The sequence below is a fragment of the Thamnophis elegans genome, chromosome 15, assembly GCF_009769535.1.
Source record: "Thamnophis elegans isolate rThaEle1 chromosome 15, rThaEle1.pri, whole genome shotgun sequence".
Taxonomy (NCBI): Eukaryota; Metazoa; Chordata; class Lepidosauria; order Squamata; family Colubridae; genus Thamnophis; species Thamnophis elegans.
In genome coordinates this window covers 43,638,371-43,659,272 of record NC_045555.1, presented here as the reverse complement: position 1 = coordinate 43,659,272, position 20,902 = coordinate 43,638,371, and the positions used below count along the sequence as shown (strand labels likewise).

At 42.6% G+C, this 20,902-nt stretch overlaps 1 protein-coding gene across 1 annotated transcript; it reads right to left on the bottom strand.

Annotated features, from left to right (window-relative positions):
* Positions 1-368: 368 nt before the first annotated feature.
* LOC116518350 (lysosomal acid lipase/cholesteryl ester hydrolase-like) lies at positions 369-16,090 on the bottom strand. The gene is made up of 8 exons (XM_032231684.1): positions 15,965-16,090; positions 15,053-15,170; positions 13,047-13,245; positions 11,226-11,335; positions 9,528-9,661; positions 4,011-4,082; positions 2,083-2,154; positions 369-602 (listed from the first exon to the last, which is right to left on the bottom strand). The coding sequence occupies exons 1-8, from the start codon at positions 16,088-16,090 to the stop codon at positions 369-371; spliced, it is 1,065 nt and encodes a 354-aa protein (XP_032087575.1).
* Between the last annotated feature and the right edge of the window lie 4,812 nt (positions 16,091-20,902).

Sequence of the window (20,902 nt, the reverse complement as noted above, 5' to 3'; positions counted from 1 at the left end):
AATTGGGGGATCAATCCTGGTCGTAAGTCGAGGATTACCAGTAGCCAATTGCAAAAGGCAACTTTACTTGGAACAGGTGAGATTAATGGGCAGCCAAATTTAAGAAGAAAAAAAGAAAATTCCTGATTGTCTATGAGAATTTAATTTGTTTATCAATTGTACAGGAATAAGATGGAGAATTCAGAGAAAATGGGAACAGTTTGAAGAAGTGATTTGTTAATATAAATACTAATTGGAGAAATAGTGTAAAGTCAGAGTGCAAATATTTCTTCAACAAATTCATCAGTTCGGGCTTCATTAAGACTTCAAGATTTGTTTTTAAATTGTCATCATACAACATGCTTTCTCTCTATATCACTTCTGAGGAATCACTGATATTTTTTCATTATCTCAATGATAGGCATGTACATAACCTCAGTTGCATCCAGTCCCCAAACGTAATCCAGATGTTGCCATTCAGGAACATATTGCTCATAGATGACATTACTAAGCCGTGCTATTAATGCCTGGACATCTTTTATGTTCACAAATAAGTCATTTCCCCCAAACCAGAGTGCAATGGGTATTTTTATATCTTCTATCTTGTATACAGGAGGAGTCATCTGGGAAGGAAAGCAACACATTTAAATAATTAGCCAAAAACTGACAGGAAGAGATACAACATATAAAACATTGCAAATTACCACTTTAAAAAAAAAACTATTGAGCAAGCGAACTAATACTAATAGGACTTCTAGAACTCAGTGCAAACACAAAACCTGTGATGAAACTCTCTCTCTCTCCCTCCCTCTCTCTCTCCCTCCCTCCCTCCCTGTGTGTGTGTGTGTGTGTGTGTGTTACCGTGGCATGACAAAACCGCGCTCGACTAAAGCGCGCCCGATTAAATCACGTCGCTGACATCATCAACAGGGCGACAACAGCGTGCGCGGAGAAAGAAGGACGCTTTAAATAGCGCTTTAAAAGCAAGCCGATTCAAGTTAAGGTAAGGGTTAGGTTTAGGGTTAGGTTTAGGGTTAGGTTAAGGGTTAGGGTTAGGTTTAGGGGTAGGTTTAGGGTTAGGTTAAGGGTTAGGTTTAGGGTTAGGTTTAGGATTAGGTTTAGGGGGGTTAGGTTTAGGTTTAGGGGTTAATTTTAGGTTTAGCGTTTACAGCGTGCTTCTGTCTCCACGCTGTTGTCGCCCTGTGATGACGTCAGCTACGCGGTTTTGTCGAGCGTGCTTTAGTCTAACGCGGTTTTGTGGTGGAACCGTGTATTACAAGTCTTTTTTAACTCTGACTTTTGCCTTCAATACATAGCTGATCAGCTCAGAGCCTCAGAAAGGCCAGGACCTAGATTGTTGGGGGCATTGTTAACTGCCCAGAGAGTCTGTAAATTTGAAACAAGGTACTATGGGAAGTTATCATCCAGCCCTCTCCCAGAAAAATGAAATATCCTAGGAAATATTGAAAAGGCAAAATGTTTCTCTGGATGTGAAAAGAAGCATTTTTTAAAAGACAGAATAGTTGCCTGTAGCTTCCTGCCTATCCCCACTTTGTTAATGGGCTATTGACACGGCCAGGTTAGTCACTTTACATAATAAAGACTTCACCAGCAGCTACAGCAGAAAGGCATGATAATATTGGAACTTTACTCAACTGAGCATCTGAGAATTCATCCATACCTGGATTCAAAACACAGCCTAGAGAGTAGCTCCTGCATGGCTCCATGGGAGTCTGACAACCAATCAGAATGCATTTCTTACACAGGAACAGGAAACAGAGAGGTGGGACTAAACAGGGTATAAAGAGCCTAGCAAGCCCCTCCTTCAGTCCTTCTCTTCTTCTCCACCAACGTTGAAGCATGTGATCCACCTTTTCTGTTCAGGGCTCAAGCCGTGTGGTCCTGTCCACCAATAAACCATCTTTCCAAGCAGCCTCCATGTCTCCAGTGTCTTCTTCCCCACTTGGAGCCGAACCCAGAAGGACATTTCTTTCAACAGTACAAAATAAAATTCTACCCATCTGCAACACATCCAAGAAGGAAACTATTCTGATCTAAAAGCTGCAATTGAAGAATTTAATAGGAAAACCTTTATTTTCATACCTGGTTATACTTCTCCATGTTCTTTTCCTTGGTGCCATAGTCATATGCTTGAAAGACCTTTTTGTTATAGATCTATAACAAATAGTATGGAATTACAAAACTGAATAAAAGAATTACCAGTCATTTTGATAACATACGCACTGCTACACAAGCTACATTGGCTTCCAGACGCAACTCAAGGTGCTGGTTGTCACCTTTCAAAGTCTTCATGGCTTGGGACTAAGATACTTATGGGACCGTCTCTCCCCAGGGGTCTCTATCTGTCCCATCCAGCAGGAAGGCCTGTTCTGTGGGCTGGTTTGGTTGCATCCATGCTGATCTTCTGCAAGACTTTGAAAACTTGGATTGGTGCCCAAGACTGTAGTGCTGGGTGAGTGCGATAATTCTGACTGTGCTGATAATTGTTTGGATAATGCGAATCCCAAAATAAGTGCTTGGCCTTATTTTTGGGGAAGTCTTATTATTTTTGAGGTGTGGGAGGCCCCTTAACCTTGGCTCGTGGATCAGAGGGCCAGAGATTCTGTCTCTATTTCTGGCGTACTCTTGGCAGCCCTAGCGTCGCTGGGCCTGCGGCTCTTTCTGTGGCCGCCACTAAGAGGTAGCTAGGGTTTGTGGGAGCAGCTTCTGTGAGGCCATTCCATGTGGGTGGCAGTTGGATGTGGGGTGAGTGAGGCATGTCCCACCCTTTCCCCCCAGGAAATGTCCCATTGTGCATGCATTTAAATATTTTTGTGAGAGGGCTTATTTTAGCGCAGGCACTCAAAAGCCTGATTGAGCTTATTATCTGGGGAGGTCTTATTTTCAGGAAATTGTGTGTGTGTGTGTATTTGTATGTGTATGTATGTAGACAGACAGACAGACAGACAGACAGACAGATCAATGATATGGATATGGATATGGATATGGATATAGGTATAGGTATAGGTATAGGTATAGGTATAGGTATAGGTATAGGTATAGGTATAGATAGAGATAGAGATAGAGATAGAGATAGAGATAGAGATATAGATGATATGGATATAGATGATATGGATATGGATATGGATATGGATATGGATATAGATATAGATATAGATATAGATATAGATATAGATATAGATATAGATATAGATATAGATATAGATATAGATATAGATATAGATATAGATATAGATGTATTTAAAGTCACAACCCCTGGTACGCCCAAATATGGGAGGAAGTCCACTGCTTCCATTCTCTGTCCATTGGCTCGTCACAAGAGACCATCCAGAAAGAAACCCAATATTTTTACTGTTGCCTTTGTTACATTTGTGTTGTATTTGTGCTGATAAATAAATAAAGGGAGACTATATAGATCTATTTCAAGCTATTTAGCTTCAAGCTTCAAGGTTAACTCAGACTTCCATCCTTCCGAGGTGGATGAAATGAGGACCCAGACTGTGGGGGCAATATGCTGGCTCTGTAAACCGCTTAGAGAGGGCTGAAAGCCCTATGAAGCGGTATATAAGTCTAACTGCTATTGCTATTTAGCTCTCCTCAGCTAGCCATACCCTTACTGGGATTAGAACCTGTGCTATATTGCATTTTAGGCAGATGTGTTAACCACTAAGCCACAAGGTCCTTCTCCTTATCAGCTGAGCCAGGGTGAGAGGTATTGTATATATATATATATTGTATATATATGTTGTATTTGTGCTGATAAATAAATAAAGGGAGACTAGTATAGATCTATTTCAAGCTATTTAGCTCTCATCAGCTAGCCATACCCTTACGGGGATTCGAAACCCAACATTTTTACTGTTTACTATATTGGGTTTCTGTCTGGAAATTCACACATCGCTCCACTGCATCCAGAGTTAGTAAGATGAAACCCATATATAGCATAATGATTAACAGATCTCTTCAATGTATGGTTAGAACTGGATTCAATGTGTGGTACAAAAACCTACCTGTTTCCAGTGAAGAAGATTTTGTACCGATGTCCCAGCAGGAGAATGTGCTGCATACATGTCCATACGACTCTGAATAAAACAATTGTTCATCTTAATTCCCTAATTAATTTCATCTGCCATGTAACAAAAAAAACCAATTAGAGCTTATGGTAAGCTTGTGGGTCTATTTACACACATGAATAAACCTGATGCAATAGATGAATATCCCCAGGATAGTCTCAAGTAATGTGCAGTGCAGTAGATTTAATTTTGATAATTCAGCTGGAGTTATCCTATTCGTTTGGTATATAGTTACGTTTGTATTTTTGAAATTGAATGCATATACACATCAATAGCTTTGGATGACTAGAGCCATTTGTTATCCTGCAACTAGCCAGAAGGAGAAAGGAGGAACTCAGAATGCTGATTCTTTATACAAGCCATTAGTTTTTGGAACAATCATGGTACTTGATTCTTCAGTTTTATTAGCAGGACATTTGCTAAAAACAACTTGGAAAGCTCTGAGTTCCTATATAGTGAACACAGTTACACCTCCTATTCCCTGGTGCTCCAGGATCTCTGAAAGATATAGTTCAGTGATTCTGAGATCTCGTCTGCCAGTTCCTTCAGAACCCTGGGATGTAATCCATCCGGTCCTGGTGATTTGATCTCATCTAGCGTAGACAGGTTCTCACTTACCATTTTCTTCCCTATTTCAATTTGTGTTCCTCATCTGATTTTTGTGGTGCTGTTTGTGATAGGTTGGACTGTTTTTTCCCTTTGTGTAAAGACAGATGCAAGAAATGAGTTAAATAGTTCTACTTTCTCCCTGTTGCTTGTCACCGTTTTGCCACTTTCTCCCAGCAATGGGCCAATTGTTTCCTTAACTTTTTTCTTGTTTTTAACATGTTGGAAGAAGCTTTTTTTTGTTTGTTATTTTTTACTTTTGTGGCAAGCCTTTCTTCATTGTGAGCCTTAGCTTTCCTCACTTCATCTTTACAGGCTCGGGCTATTTACTGATATTCTGCCTTAGTTATGTTCCCCCCTTTCCACTTTTTATACTTATCTTTTTTGTCTTTCAATTTGTCAGAGAGTTCTTTATGTAGCCATGCTGGTTTCTTTTGGGAGCTTTTATTTTTCTTCTTCATTGGCATTTTGCTAGACTGGGCTTTTATAATCTCATTTTTCAAAGTTCCCCAAGCTTCTTAAGTTCTTTTCACCAGCCTCAGGAAGGTTCTAATTAAATGGAGCTAAAGGGCCCCTCCCTCAGTCTCTTTGTCTCTCTGACACCTCCTTGTATCCAGCAGCTCCAATCACCAGCCTCAGGAAGGTTCAATGCACCTTCAATATAAATTGTTCTTCGCGCATGCGTGGAAGAATTTACAGTGAACTGCCCATGCGCAGTCACTAAAATCCAAAATGGCAGTGAGGGAACTGGTTCAGAGGCACGGCCAGCTTGGGTTTCTGCTTGTTCTGTGACCCAGGCCTGAATTCCACTACCGTTTTGGCTGAACTGGGCCAAACCGGCAGCAACACACCTCTGCTCTGGGTTCAACAGAGAGGCCCCAACATTTCCCACTCTTGTCCCTTTGCTTTGCTCCAAACCCCTATAAGCTTAGCTGAATCTTGGGCTTTGTCATCCACTGTCCACCCAACCATACAGTCTTAGCTCAGAGACCATATAAAAATAGGTGGCTGGTGAGATTTGGCTTGTGGGCCATACTTTGTCTTAATCTTTAAGAGCCGAGGTGGCGCAGTGGTTAGGGTGCAGTACTGCAGGCCACTTCAGCTGACTGTTTTTTTTCCCCTTTTCAAATATAAATATGTTTTATTTTCATTTTCATTTTCATTTCATACAGTCACATATATACTGTGCATAACCGGGGCCATATAACATTGAGCAATAAACACAGCCATCCTTGTCAACAATACGCCCCAAAATACAAACCCAATATACCACTTCAACCCTCCATACACCCTTTCTTTCACCCCCCTCCAACTTTCCTTTCTACCCTCCAACATTCCCCTCTACCCTACTTCCCCTCCCCCTCTATCACTCCTCTCTCCCAATACACTCCCTCCCTTCCATCTCACCCTCCCTCCGATCCTCTCTCCCACCCTCTCTACCCCTCTTTCTTCTTTCCCTCTGCTCCTCCCTTCGGTGTATTTCTACTATCTATCAATATATTCAGCTTCCTATTTTACACTAGAATTAAAAAAGCAACAGTATACAAGTGCAATCATGTTACTTTAAAATACTTCAGCTGACTGTTATCTGCAGTTCGGCGGTTCAAATCTCACCGGCTCAGGGTTGACTCAGCCTTCCATCCTTCCGAGGCGGGTAAAATGAGGACCCGGATTGTTGTTGGGGGCGATATGCTGACTCTGTAAACCGCTTAGAGAGGGCTGAAAGCCCTATGAAGCGGTATGTAAGTCTAACTGCTATTGCTATTGCTATTGCTAATCTAAGAAAAAGTGCTATTTTGCAACTGGCATTACAAACATATTTCATAGAAACCAAGCCTGACCCAGTTTTTGTTTATACATACCAGATTGAAATTGGGAGAGTTAGGACCAACCAGAAAAGAAAAAAACGATTCGCAGAATTTAGGAAGAAATTTACAAAACACAGCCTTTAGATAACTGACATAAGGAGGATAGTGGAGAATTCCTTTGCAGCCAAACAGTGCCTGAAATATATTCATTAACAAATTAATTAATTAATTAACGGGTACTGATATAATTAAGCCAAATCAAATATCATCCTAGCCCCACTTCCCCTGTAAACCCCTAGGCCTGGGGATGGCGAACCCACAGCACGTGTGCCACAGGTGGCATGCTGAGCCATTTGTCAGGGCTCGCGAGGGGTTGCGCGCGCTGACCAGCTGAATTCAGCCTTTTTAAAGCCATTTTTCGCCCTCCCCAGGCTCCAGAGGCTTTATAGGTTCCTGGGGAGGGCGAAAACAGCCTTCCACACGCCCTGGAGGCCCTCTGGGGGCTTCAGGAGCTTCTCTGAAGCCTCCGGAGCGCAAAAACCCCCCCCAGCCCTATGGGCAAACTGGAAGTTTAGGAATGGACTTCTGTTTTGTTCGTAGAGTCGTTTTTAGTCCTCCGGAGCCTTTAGGGGAGCCTCTTGAAAATCCCTGAAGGCTCCGGAGAGGCTTTGTTCACCCCCCTCAGGCTCCTATGAAGCCTCTGGAGCTTGGGGAGGGTGAAAAAAGGGTTCCACCACAAATGCGCGAACAACAAAAGCGCGCCTGACTAAACCGCGGTGACTAAACCACGCCGACAAAACCGCGCGACGAATGAGCGACGAATGAGCCCTGAAGCGCGCCGACAACAGCGCGCCAACAGAAGCGCGCTGTAACCTAACCCTAACGCTAACCCTAACCCTAACCCTACCCCTACCCCTAACCCTAACCCTAACCCTAACCCTAACCCTAACCCTAACCCTAACCCTAACCCTAAACCTAAACCTAAACCTAACCCTAAACCTTACCTTAACTTAAATCACGCTTCTGTCGGCGCGCTGTTGTCGGCGCGCTTTTGACATCGCGGTTTTAGCGCCGCGGTTTTGTCGGCGCGCTTATGACGTTCGTGCTTTAGTCGGGTCACGGAAAAAAGCATGCAAAAATGTGGGGGGGGGGCCTGTCATGCACGCATGCACATTGGGAGTGTCGCATATTGCATTATGGGTGCGGCATGCCCCGCACAATGCCCTGTGCTCCCCTTGCTTATGGCACGCAACAGAGGTTGCGTGCCATAAGCAAGGGGAGAGCCAAGGTGGCGCAGTGGTTAAATGCAGCACTGCAGGCTACTGCTAGATCAGCAGTTCAGCGGTTCAAATCTCACCGGCTCAGGGTTGACTCAGCCTTCCATCCTTCCGAGGTGGGTAAAATGAGGACCCAGATTGTTGGGGGCAATATGCTGACTCTCTGTAAACCGCTTAGAGAGGGCTGAAAGCCCTATGAAGCGGTATATAAGTCTACTGCTATTGCTATTCCTACCAGTTCGCACCTATTCGGTAGAACCGGTTCGTCAAATCTACCGAACCGGTTAGAAGAGGTTCCACCAGTGGACCCGGAAAGCAGGCCACACCTACAGAAGAGGTTCCAAAAAATTTTGAAACCCACCATTGGCAAGGATCTCGTAACTTGACAGCTTTAAGACTTGCATGCTTCAATGCCAGAGTTTCTGAATAGCTACTTGGACCGACCTCAGTACTAATTCATAATTTCATATCCGGTCACATGGGTGGCAAGCCACTCCCACAAAGGAGGCCACACCCACAGAGTAGGTTCCAACAATTTTCGAAACCCACCACTGGCACGCAAGCCAAAAAAAGTTTCGCCATCGCTGCCCTAGGCAGTTTCTCTGCTATGTAAGTTTAGGAAGAAACTCTTCTGTTCAGGAATAAACAAACTGGATCTTTTCAGGGTACACGAGAGTTCAAATTCCAAATGGTGGACAACGAAACAGAACCAAAGTTTAATTTACGCTATTGTGATTAAAACTATATTAATGAAATATAGTTAATTTGATAATCTTCACACACCGAATAATAATTTTAATGTTTTTTTCCCCTAAAACCAAACTGTAGTCAGTTATGAAGTTTTTTTTATTAATTTACTTTAATTAATTAATTAAATTAAATTATTTTGTTTGATATTTTTAAATTTATTTTGTATTTTATTATTTTTTATTTTCTTTTCGTAGCCACCAACTTTCAGCCAACTCTGGTGCCTCCTAGTGGTTAAAAAACAACATAACATCTTGTTAAACACTAAAACACAACCAGTGAAACTATAAAAACTGGCGGAAGTCAGGTTAATGTCCCATCATCTAATCTTCTCCTATTGGTTGGGGGGAAAGGCAGGTCTTTAGGGCTTTAATGAAGGCTAAAAGGCTTCCCCTTGAACTTCAAGCATTTCATAGGACAGGGTCTGCTTCAAAGCAGCAGTTCAGCGGTTCAAATCTCACCGGCTCAGGGTTGACTCAGCCTTCCATCCTTCCGAGGTGGGTAAAATGAGGACCCGGATTGTTGGGGGCAATATGCTGACTCTCTGTAAACCGCTTAGAGAGGGCTGAAAGCCCTATGAAGCGGTATATAAGTCTACTGCTATTGCTATTGCTACGGGACCTGGTGGAATGGGTAGATGTCCCTAGGAAAAAGTGATCCTGCAGATAGCTCAGCACTGAGCCGTATAGGACCATAGAGCCGAGGTGGCGCAGTGGTTAGGGTGCAGTACTGCAGGCCACTTCAGCTGACTGCTATCTGCAGTTCGGCGGTTCAAATCTCACCGGCTCAAGGTTGACTCAGCCTTCCATCCTTCCGAGGTGGGTAAAATGAGGACCCGGATTGTTGGGGGCGATATGCTGACTCTGTAAACCGCTTAGAGAGGGCTGAAGCGGTATATAAGTCTAACTGCTATTGCTATTGCTAAAGATGATGACCAGCACTTTGAATAGCATCCAAAATTCTATCCCTACCAGTAGCTTTCATTACTTTAGTGTAACTTTACCCGAAGCTCTTACCCGAATCAGTGGAGGATACACCCAGATTTTTACTATCGGAGTCGTAGCATATGTTAGTGTGGCTATAGGTCCCATTCCGAAAAAGACCTTGATTTTTTCAGCCAGTTCTGGCCAAGAAGAGAATGAGATGAAACCTGAAGAAAATAAAGTTTTACTATAAACAGCTATTGTTAGATACTAGCAACTGTGATAATCAGGGACGTGCAGTCACTAGAGGCAGGGGAGGCGTGGCCTCACCAGTCATGAGGAAAAGGAATTTTAAAGAATTTTTTAAAAATAATTAAAGCCAATGTAGTTGCTGCCAGATTCATAGTGACTTGGAACAGTGCTTTGTGTTAACCATAGGAGGAGGCCAGAGAAATAGGGGCCTCCTGTGCATAAGGAAATTTTCGCCTTTTAAGAGATAACCAAGGGTTAAAATGCGAAGAATTTCTTATGCAAATGAGGCACGTATTCTCTCGCCTCCTGTAGAGGGCATTTTTAGAAGCTTTTTAGAGTTCTCTGGGAGCAACTAGCTCAGTCTGACAGAGCTCTGGCCTTTCATGAGGGGAGGGCAGGGCAGGGCAGGCAGAAGCAGAGTTGAAATCGTCTCTGAAACAGCTGGAAAAGGTGCGTGTGTGGGGAGGGGAGAGGAATTCAAAAAGTTTGATCGGAAGGCAGCAGGGGAAGGGGGGGTATGGCAGAGGAGCTGCTTTCAAGCCTTGGGAAAATATATGCAATCCAACTTCCGTGTTTGTTTGAGAATGAGTGAGTGAGGGAGAGAGGGAGGAAGGAAGGGGAGGGAGAAAAAAATGGGAAAACTTATTTTGCAAGGGGGGAAAATGTCGCTGTCGCTTTAAATCGGAACTGAGCATGCTTGGCTGTGGAATTCTGGGAGTTGAAGTCCACAAGTCTAAAAAGTGCCTCACCAGGCCTAAAGCTGACCACACGTCACTGGTGATAACGGTTTCCACCAAGATCCTCTGTTCCGGTGGGAACAGAGGTTCAATCTCATTGGTCGAAGGGTCTGACAGCTCCCTATAAAAGGGCTGTTGTCAGACTCAACCTTCGCTGGATTGTACATAGTCGTTCTGTTACAACGAAGAGCTGTTGTTTCCTTAGCCTGAGTGTGCCTTTCCTTTACCCAATCTAACAGCTATCGTATTATTTCTCCTCTTGCTCCTGCATTTCTGCAGGGTATACAGTAATTGTGGATTCTGTATACAATGCATGGAGGAGAAAGCCTCTTTGGGTTGCAATCAAAGAGCTGGACTGCATGATGAGTGTGAGATGCAGAGGAGGGAGAAATAGCTGCATTTCTTGTTCTCATGTTCACAATGAGAAGATGCATTACATGATTCAGGTGCCTTCATTGATCAGCCAGAAGAAAATTGCTGAAACACAAGACTATCACTTCATGCTAGAACACATCGTTTACATGCAAAACTCTTAGACTTATCTTTGTGCAGAGTGTGGAATGGCTAATTGCAGAAAATCCTTAGAGAGAAAGGGCTGGGTTAGATGAGCCAAGCCTTTCAAAGTGACTCATGATTAATAGGAATTCAGAAGCTGATTTGTTCAATTCTTCCTGCCTTGGCCTCCTCCAGAAACTATTTGCCTGGAGAGGTTCATTCTCAAATTGTACACTGCAAGTTGCACAATTACAATGCGTGGACTATATTAGTCATCCCTGCTCATGGATCTGCCTCTATAACTTACCAGCAGTTGTGCCTTCTGAATGGCCCACATAATAAAGCTGCGGCTGTTTGGTTTTGTTCAGGATAAAGTTTATGACGGCTGGAATGTCATAGTATCCCATCTCATGGAAACTAGGAAAGGAAGGAAGGAAGGAAGGAAGGAAGGAAGAAAGAAAGAAAGAGAAAGAAAGAAAGAAAGAAAGAAAGAAAGAAAGAAAGAAAGAAAGAAAGAAAGAACATTGATTTATAAATGCCAGCCTAGGTCATCTTGCTCAGAAATTAGCTCAGTTGATCCCATGGAAAGAATCACAGGGTTAAAAACCCATAAATACGTTCATGCAAATGTAAGAAGGATTTTACAAGAGGGAAATCAAGATCAGGTTGTTGGAAAATCTTAGGAGAAAATAATAGAATGCAGGACTACAGATGTTGTTGAACTAGTACTCCCAGATTAATACTCTCATCCCAGATCTAAGAATCACTGACCTTACATGACTGACCTTGCAACCAGAGGAAGTTTAATAAGGAAATATTTCAGAGTCCTTTTTATTTCAGATCCTGATTTAGATTAATCTTGGAACTATCCAGTTCACTGAATATCCCTAGATTGAATGTAATTCAAATGTTTGCTAAAAAAAGAATTGCTGAACACGCAAGTGTAGGGAGGAAATATTTTGGAGTCCTTTTTAGGGGCAGGAAAAACAAACCACAGACAATTGTGTTTCCTGCCCAATAGAAAGTAAAGAGCATTTGAAAGTGACTTCCATCATTATATCTTTCCCAGATGTTAAATCGTAAAAAAATTAAATGATTAAAATCTGCAAATTCATGCATAGGTCAAATGCATAACTTAGCAAATATATTTTTGTTATTTATCACTAGATATTGCAGCATTAAAAGAACTTCCTCTTCAGTTTCTCTTCTGAACCTGGTCTTCGTATTCTCCAGAAACACATGGCCAGCAACCACTGTTTGACTCTGAGGGAGTTTATATATTGTTTTTACAGAGGTGGGTTCCTACCAGTTCGCACCTGTTCGGTAGAACCAGTTCATCAAATCTACCGGACCGGTTAGAAGAGGTTCCACCAGTGGACCCGGAAAGCAGGCCACACCTACAGAAGAGGTTCCAAAAATTTTTGAAACCCACCACTGGTCCTTGGATACGATTATTCTACACTATCATGCTCCTATTTATAAAACTCGGTGCCTCTGTGAAAGGTAAGGATGACTACTGCGTTTGTGGTGCAATCAGAACATTGCGTGTGTTGAAGTTGTTTTAGTGCAAACCAAAGATGCCTTTTAAAAAACAAGTTTACATCATATTCTTATGCATGCCAGTGCTGTGTGTGAGATAATTTAAGGTGGTTCTGACAAGTGTCGCCGGCATCTTCATATCCGGTCACATGGGCGGCAAGCCACTCCCATCCGGTCACATGGGTGGCAAGCCACTCCCACAAAGGAGGCCACACCCACTGAGTAGGTTCGAACAATTTTTGAAACCCACCGCTGTGTTTTGAGGAAAGAACTGGAATAAAATCGGTAGAATGAAAGCCTTTATCTTTCATTTTAATTTTAATCTCATTATTTTATCTTTTGGCCCCTTCAAGTCAGCCTTGATTCCAAGAAACTGTCTGGAAAAGTCCCTGAAGTTTACTTGGCAAGATTTCAGAAGTGGTTTGTCATTGCTTGTATTCTAGGACTAAGAGAGATGGACAAGCCCAGGGGCTTCAAGTTGAGTTCGTGCCCAAGATAGTATTAGAGTCTCTTGGTTGATGAACAAACTGCTTCCTGTGCTATAATAATAATTAATTATAATCTGCTAATCCCCTTTAGATTTTCTTACCTAAAGCTCCAGAATTCCTTCTGCCATAGTTTCAATGTCTTATGATTTGAAGACCAGGTGTTTCCTCTGCTATTCCCAAGCCAAACATCATAACCGTTATCTGCTAATATGAAACCAAAACTGTTGTGGGGCTGGTTAGAAATCCAGTGGGAACCATCTCCAACGACGCTGTGTAGTAAAAATACAGCAGGTCGTGCAGCTGTAAAAGAGATGCTTTTTAAAAATGAGCCAGATCATTGAAGACTGTAAAACAATTGAAGCATTGATTGCAAATAAAACTTGCAAAGAATCAACATTTGTGGTTGATTGTCACAATCTCTTATTAGAATGCACTACCTGACTCTGTTGTTACATCTTCAAATCCCCAAAACCTTAACCTTAAACTGTCTACTACTGACCTCACTCCATTCCTAAGAGGTCTGTAAGGGGCATGCATAAGTGCACCATTGTGCCTATAGTCCCTATCCTACTTTCCTCATTTATTCGTACCTATTTCATTCATACTCATGTTTAGTCTTATACCTATTGTCTTGTAAATGATTGACACAACAAATAAATAAATAGTATATGTTACACCGGCTGGAATGAAAGCATGATCATTATGTGATTAATTCTATAGAATTTAGGAATTGGGGGTTTTATTGATTCAATGGGTTTACTCTAAGCATACGCAAATCCATTCTTTTGTCTCCAACATTATGATATATTCTCAACAGTATCACGATATAATCTCCAAATCTTATATACAAATGATGTAGTACTTTTCTTTTTTAAATGAAATTGCCTAGACAAGAGCCAAGGTGGCGCAGTGGTTAAATGCAGCACTGCAGGCTACTGCTAGATCAGCAGGTCAGCGGTTCAAATCTCACCGGCTCAGGGTTGACTCAGCCTTCCATCCTTCCGAGGTGGGTAAAATGAGGACCCAGATTGTTGGGGGCAATATGCTGACTCTCTGTAAACCGCTTAGAGAGGCCTGAAAGGCCTATGAAGCGGTATATAAGTCTACTGCTATAGACTGTTTATCTTATTGGATTATCAATTATTTTAGAAACAGTATCATGATGTACAATAACTCAAGATTCCCCCAGTATAGCCACAAATTGAGGATATATTTTTTTTCTTAATCTTTCAAGACTCAACGTATTTAAATTATGCATTAGACTACTAAACAGGTTTAAGAGCTAAAACTTTTTCCCAATTCTTCTTAAATGGGATTCACCTTTGAACATTTTAAAGAAATTCAGTTTGTAACTGGACGCTTTTGTTCTTGGTGTTTTTTTTCCCTTACAACATCTGGTGCAATGATTTGTCACAATAGTTTGCTATTTTATTATATCATTCCTTTTAAAAAAAAAACCTTTTTATTGAAAAGACGAGTGTAAGATTCTCAAAATCTCAATTAGTCAGTCAGTCGGTCTCTTAAGCTGATAGGTCCTTCAAGACATTTTAAAGACATTCTCCTTTTCTAAGATATTGAAAGAAGAAGGTTACAGCACAATACAAATGTCGGTGTTCATTCTGAGATTATCGCATTCCATTTTGAAGAGATAGATCATTCCACCTCAGTTATTGAAAAGTATTCTCAGCCACGTTCTATAAGAATCTCACACGAGGTCACGTAGGTTCGTTGAGAGTAGAATGGTCCTCCACTTCAGATCTGAAGAAAAATAGTTGCTTCCCAGGTGTGGAGAGCAAAGGTAGCCCATTTGTAGCTCTCTAGGTGAGAGAGCCTCTAGGTGGCGCAGTGGTTAAATGCAGCACTGCAGGCTACTTCAGCTGACTGCAGTTCTGCAGTTCGGCTGTTCAAATCTCACCGGCTCAGGGTTGACTCAGCCTTCCATCCTTCCGAGGTGGGTAAAATGAGGACCCGGATTGTTGTTGGGGGCAATATGCTGACTCTGTAAACCGCTTGGAGAGGGCTGAAAGCCCTATGAAGCGGTATATAAGTCTACCTGCTATTGTCATTTCTTAAACCCAATTATAATTGATTTGTCCCTGGCTCCTACCTTTATTTGCACCATTATACCTTCCATATGGTATTCTGTTAATGGTAAGTATATATCCATCTTCTGTTTCAACATGATATTCCTCACTTGGATATTTATGAAAATGGATAATCTCACTCTGCAAATAGAAAGATAACAGAGGAAAGTTGTCTGAAGTTATATTTTCTGAACACAAATGGGCAGACAATTACCTCCACTAGGCCAATAAGATCCCATAGATTAGGCCTCCTCCGAATTCCATCAGCCGGCCAATGTCGACTGGCAACTACCCGGAGGAGAGCCTTCTCAGTGGCTGCTCCGACCCTCTGGAACGAACTCCCCGTGGAGATTCGTACCCTCACCACCCTCCAGACCTTTCGCGTAGCCCTTAAAACCTGGCTGTCCCGACAGGCCTGGGGCTAAAGACTTCAACCCCACTCGAATAGTATGACTGTTGTGCTCTTTTAACGATGTATTGTCTTCATGTTTGTAACTTGTTTGTCCTTCCCTCCCCCTGAATTGTGAGCCGCCCTGAGTCCCCTCAGGGAAAAGGGCGGCATACAAATAAAGTAAAATCAAAAAAATCAAATCAATCAATCAGACAAGATGATGAATACTGCGGAAAGCTCAGGAACAACAAGGAGGTTGCCAAAAATATGAACATTCAAAAGATGGAACATAAGCATCAGATTTATTTGTTGAGGATCCACCCCCCCAAAGTCAGTGGAATGTAAAGTTGTAAGAACATTGATAAACCTTTGACGTTCTTTGAATGGAACAGACAAAAATAAAAGATAGGGTTAGCTATGTACAGTAACATGCATAGAACCCTGTAGATAATTTTCAAGTTTTTCTTTCCATGCTCTTTTGCATTTCCTTTATGTATCAGACTTCACCTATCAAAATATAACAGACACAATAAATTTAACATACGATATTCATTAAACACTCAGGGTCCACGTTATAGTTAATGTCAAGTCTTTCTGAAGTTCCCAGTTCTTCCAAGCTGACCATTCCATGGCATAAACAAGCCATTATGATGAAACTCCTCATCTTCATCCTGTACAGAGCAATTCAATCATTGATTAATTCATTAGAATCATGAGCTTCCTGAAGATTCAAAGCACCACTTGCGCTGAAATATCTTCTGCTATCTGTTGCCTTAACCAGAAACAGCCCATTGAGCAGAATTTTACTTCTAAAGAGAACGGAAACAAGTCAGCACCAATTAGAAAATGGCTTTGATCTGAATGAATCCTGAGAAATAATTAAAGATAGTTGCATTCCATAATCTTATACATTACTTTTTTTTTTGCATAGTACTCATTGTTAATTGGTTCCAGGAAGCACATTGAGTACCAAAAATAATCAATACCAAACAAATGTTTCCCATAAAGAATAATATAGTGAGCCACAAGGCAGCCAGCATTGAGAGAGTCTACCTTGTGCATTGATTACCAAATAAACAAGTACCAGGTCAAAAATTTTACCTCAAAATGCATCGCGTACCAAATTCAATGGATTTCAAAGCAGTTGGTTACCTGGTACTACTGTGTTTCAAAGCCTTTGTAGGATACTAGGTTTAGTTTTAGTTAAACTAAGTGCTCTAGTGGACATTAGACCACTAAACCAATATCCAGGCTAGTAGCATATACTATTTATCCTTCTTTCAGGTTCTAATCACACCCAAAAATAGTTGCAATGGAATTTAAGACTTCACTAAGAGGTGAGAGCTAAACAGGGAACAAAGTATGTAAATAAAACAGAAACTTGCCTGTAAATCTTGTTTTTAACATAAACATGCAGAAGATGAGTATAAATCCAATCCGAATTCCAAGAGTCAAGTCAAGGGTTGTCATCCAGTGCAAAGATCAGAGGTTCGAGGTTTCTTACACAGATGGAAGCCACACACAAGTATCCTATAGGAGGTAGAAATCATTCATTGTTTCCCAGACCCACGAAAGACAGCAGGAATCAGAACTGCTTCTTAAATAAGGGTACAGTCAGCTGTCCCTAACCAAGGGATTCACCTCCTTGTTTGTCAAGAAGCCTAATAAAATGAGGCTGCTTTGATCTCTTCTCTACTGTCTGGGTACGGGAGGCTGGGAATCTTACTCAGCTTGACACAAATAGAAAAAGAAATTGTCTTGCCTATCAGATCAGCCTCTGTTAGATCAGTTTTGATTGGAAGAACTTTTTTGTAAGTGTGTTGCAAGTAAATAAGTCTTGCAATATATCTTAAAATCTAGACCAATTAGAGCTATAATAATTTCTTGGCAAACTAATTGGCCAGGAACTGCACAAACAATACATCCTAAAACTGGTTATGCTGAACTGTGGTCCACCACATCTAGCAGGCACCAGATTGGTAAACTTTTATGGATATTTGTTTCTTAAATACCTGCCTTGACCTATTTCCATATGGGGATTAGAGATAATCCCCTTTTTGGAAGGGGTTGCCTTCCCCTTACAGAACCATGACCTGGCAATTGCATTCATAGCAATAGCAATAGCAATAGCAGTTCGACTTATATACCGCTTCATAGGGCTTTCAGCCCTCTCTAACCGGTTTACAGAGTCAGCATATCGCCCCCACAGTCTGGGTCCTCATTTCACCCACCTCGGAAGGATGGAAGGCTGAGTCAACCTTGAGCCGGTGAGATTAGAACCGCTGAACTACAGATAACAATAGCAATAGCAATAGCAGTTAGACTTATATACCGCTTCATAGGGCTTTCAGCCCTCTCTAAGCGGTTTACAGAGTCAGCATATCGCCCCCACAGTCTGGGTCCTCATTTCACCCACCTCGGAAGGATGGAAGGCTGAGTCAACCTTGAGCCGGTGAGATTAGAACTGCTGAACTACAGATAACAATAGCAATAGCGATAGCAGTTAGACTTATATACTGCTTCATAGGGCTTTCAGCCCTCTCTAAGCGGTTTACAGAGTCAACATATCGCCCCCACAGTCTGGGTCCTCATTTCACCCACCTCGGAAGGATGGAAGGCTGAGTCAACCTTGAGCCGGTGAGATTTGAACAGCCAAACTGCAGATAGCAGTCAGCTGAAGTGGCCTGCAGTACTGCACCCTAACCACTGGATAATTCTGGCCCAGCAAGGGCTCAACAGATAGACCACTTGTGCCCTTGTGACCTCAAGACTGGACTACTGCAACGTGCTCTACATGGGGCAGCCCTTGAAGAGCATTCGGAGACTTCAGCTTGTCCAGAATGCAGCCGCGCGAGCGATCGTGGGTGTACCTCGGTTCACCCACGTAACACCTATCCTCTGCGAGTTGCACTGGCTCCCTATTGGTCTTCGGATACACTTCAAGGCGCTAGTCGTCACTTATAAAGCCCTTCATGGTATTGGACCTGGGTACTTGAGAGACCGCCTGCTGCCAATTACCTCCAATAGACCAATTAGATCCCACAGATTAGGCCTCCTCCGAATTCCATCTGCTGGCCAATGCCAACTGGCGACCACCCGGAGGAGAGCCTTCTCTGTGGCTGCTCCGGCCCTCTGGAACGAGCTCCCTGTGGAGATTCGAACCCTCACCACCCTCCAGGCCTTCCGCAAAGCCCTTAAAACCTGGCTGTTCCGACAGGCCTGGGGCTAATGAGCTTTTGTCCCCCCTCGAATGGTATGGTTGTTGTGTGCTTTTAAATTGTGTATTGTTCTGTTCGTCTTTTTATTCCTTATTTGTAACCCCCGCCCTTGACTTGGGTTGTGAGCTGCCCTGAGTCCCCTTCGGGGAAAAGGGTGGCATAGAAATATAATAAATCCTAATCCTAATCCTAATCCTGATCCTAATCCTAATCCACACATCTTTCTCACAGCTCTCACCAGAAGGAATATTGGTTTCAGTCATGTGAAGTTCTAATTTGGCAATATCCCCAAAGGTGCTTTTTTCAAAAGGCAACTGGACTTGGTTTTCCTTGAAGACTTTTTGTCAAACCTGCCCCAGTCAGATCCCTTAGGAAAGAAAAACCCTTGACTCCACTTAACTGATAGGCTCTTCTACTAAAGGTTTCTGGTTGCAGTAAAGCCAGAATGAAAGATTCCTGTGCAAAAGGTTACACATTGTTTTCCTCATCCCAGCCCTTCCCTCTTTGACCAATTCATCTTCAGGCAATGGAAGGTCATCTAGGCGTTTTGAGAATCACTGAGATGTTTGGAGCAATCCGCATTCCATTCTCAGGGTGTGTGGCCTTGAGTGGTGGCACAAACTGCTGCCTTGGTCTTTGTCAGGCTGTCATTCTGCCCTCCCTATTTCCCATCACATTCCATCCATGTTGATTGCCCATTTCCCCCCCTTGTCCCCTCCCCACAGCTCTTGATGTCAGGATCTTCATGTAAATATGTTTTATTTTCATTTTTCATTTTCATTTCATACGGTCACATATATACTGTGCATAACCGGGGCCATATAACATTGAACAATAAACACAGCCATCCTTGTCAACAAAACTCCCCAAAATACAAACCCAATATACCACTTCAACCCTCCATACACCCTTTCTTTCACCCCCCTCCAACTTTCCTTTCTACCCTCCAACATTCCCCTCTACCCTACTTCCCCTCCCCCTCTATCACTCCTCTCTCCCAATACACTCCCTCCCTTCCATCTCACCCTCCCTCCAATCCTCTCTCCCACCCTCTCTACCCCTCTTTCTTCTTTCCTTCTGCTCCTCCCTTCAGTGTATTTCTACTATCTATCAATATATTCAGCTTCCTATTTTTACACTAGAATTAAAAACGCAACAGTATACAAATGCAATCATATTAATCACTTTAAAATCCAGCACATACTATATTTCCCCCCTCCCGCCTAGGACCCACCTCCCTTCCCCCCCCCCCGACTTCTTGATGTCAGGATACTGACAAGGCACCCAACTGAAGATGGCAGGACTGACATTCTGTCCTCGTCAGAGATGTATAGGGAGAAAAAAGAGGAGGGGAAGAGACAGATGTAAATTCACAATTAATTTGACCGTCGTTGAGGTTTATCTGTTTACTATTCTTTGAACTTCTTAAGTAGTTTGGAGGCTTTAATATGTTTGGAATCTAGCCACTCAGTTTCAGAGGGAAGGATACGTATATGGGCTTTGCCTCAATGCATGTGACAGCCCAATGCATCTTTGACCTCAAAATGTTCCTCTCCTTTGATCGTGATGGCATTGGGAGGAGGTTTTGTTTGTAGGTGTAGGGATGAAGTGATTTCCGGTTTTAGGAAGCTACAGTGGAATATCAAATGTTTTTGGTAATTCAACAGTCACAGGAATAATAACCCTTGAGAGACCGCCTGCTGCCAATTACCTCCCAAAGACCCATTAGATCACACAGATTAGGCCTCCTCCGGGTTCCGTCTACTAGCCAATGTCATCTGGCTACTACCCGGGGTAGGGCCTTCTCTGTGGCGGCTCCAGCCCTTTGGAATGAGCTCCCCGCAGAGATTCGGACCCTCACCTCTCTCCAGGCCTTCCGAAAAGCCGTTAAAACCTGGCTGTGTCGGCAGGCCTGGGGTCGATGAGTTCCCTTCCCCTCTCGAATCGTGTGGCTGTTGGTTGTTTTAAATGCCCTGTACTTTTTGTTGTAGTTCTTGTGTTTCCCTTCCCCTCCCTTGGGTTTGTGTGCCGCCCTGAGTCGGGAATAGGGCGGCATATAAATAAAATGAACCTTGAACCTTGAACCTTTTTATGGAGGAAGATCTAATGTACTTTGGGTCCAGTTTTTTGGGAGGGTTGTCTAGACTGTAGGTATTTGGTGAACAGATATATTCTGTCCCCAACTTTAAAGTCTTATACCGGCCAAATGTATTAGAATTGTAGAATCCATTCTTTTAAGATGGCGGTTGGTGGGGTAGCCTGGG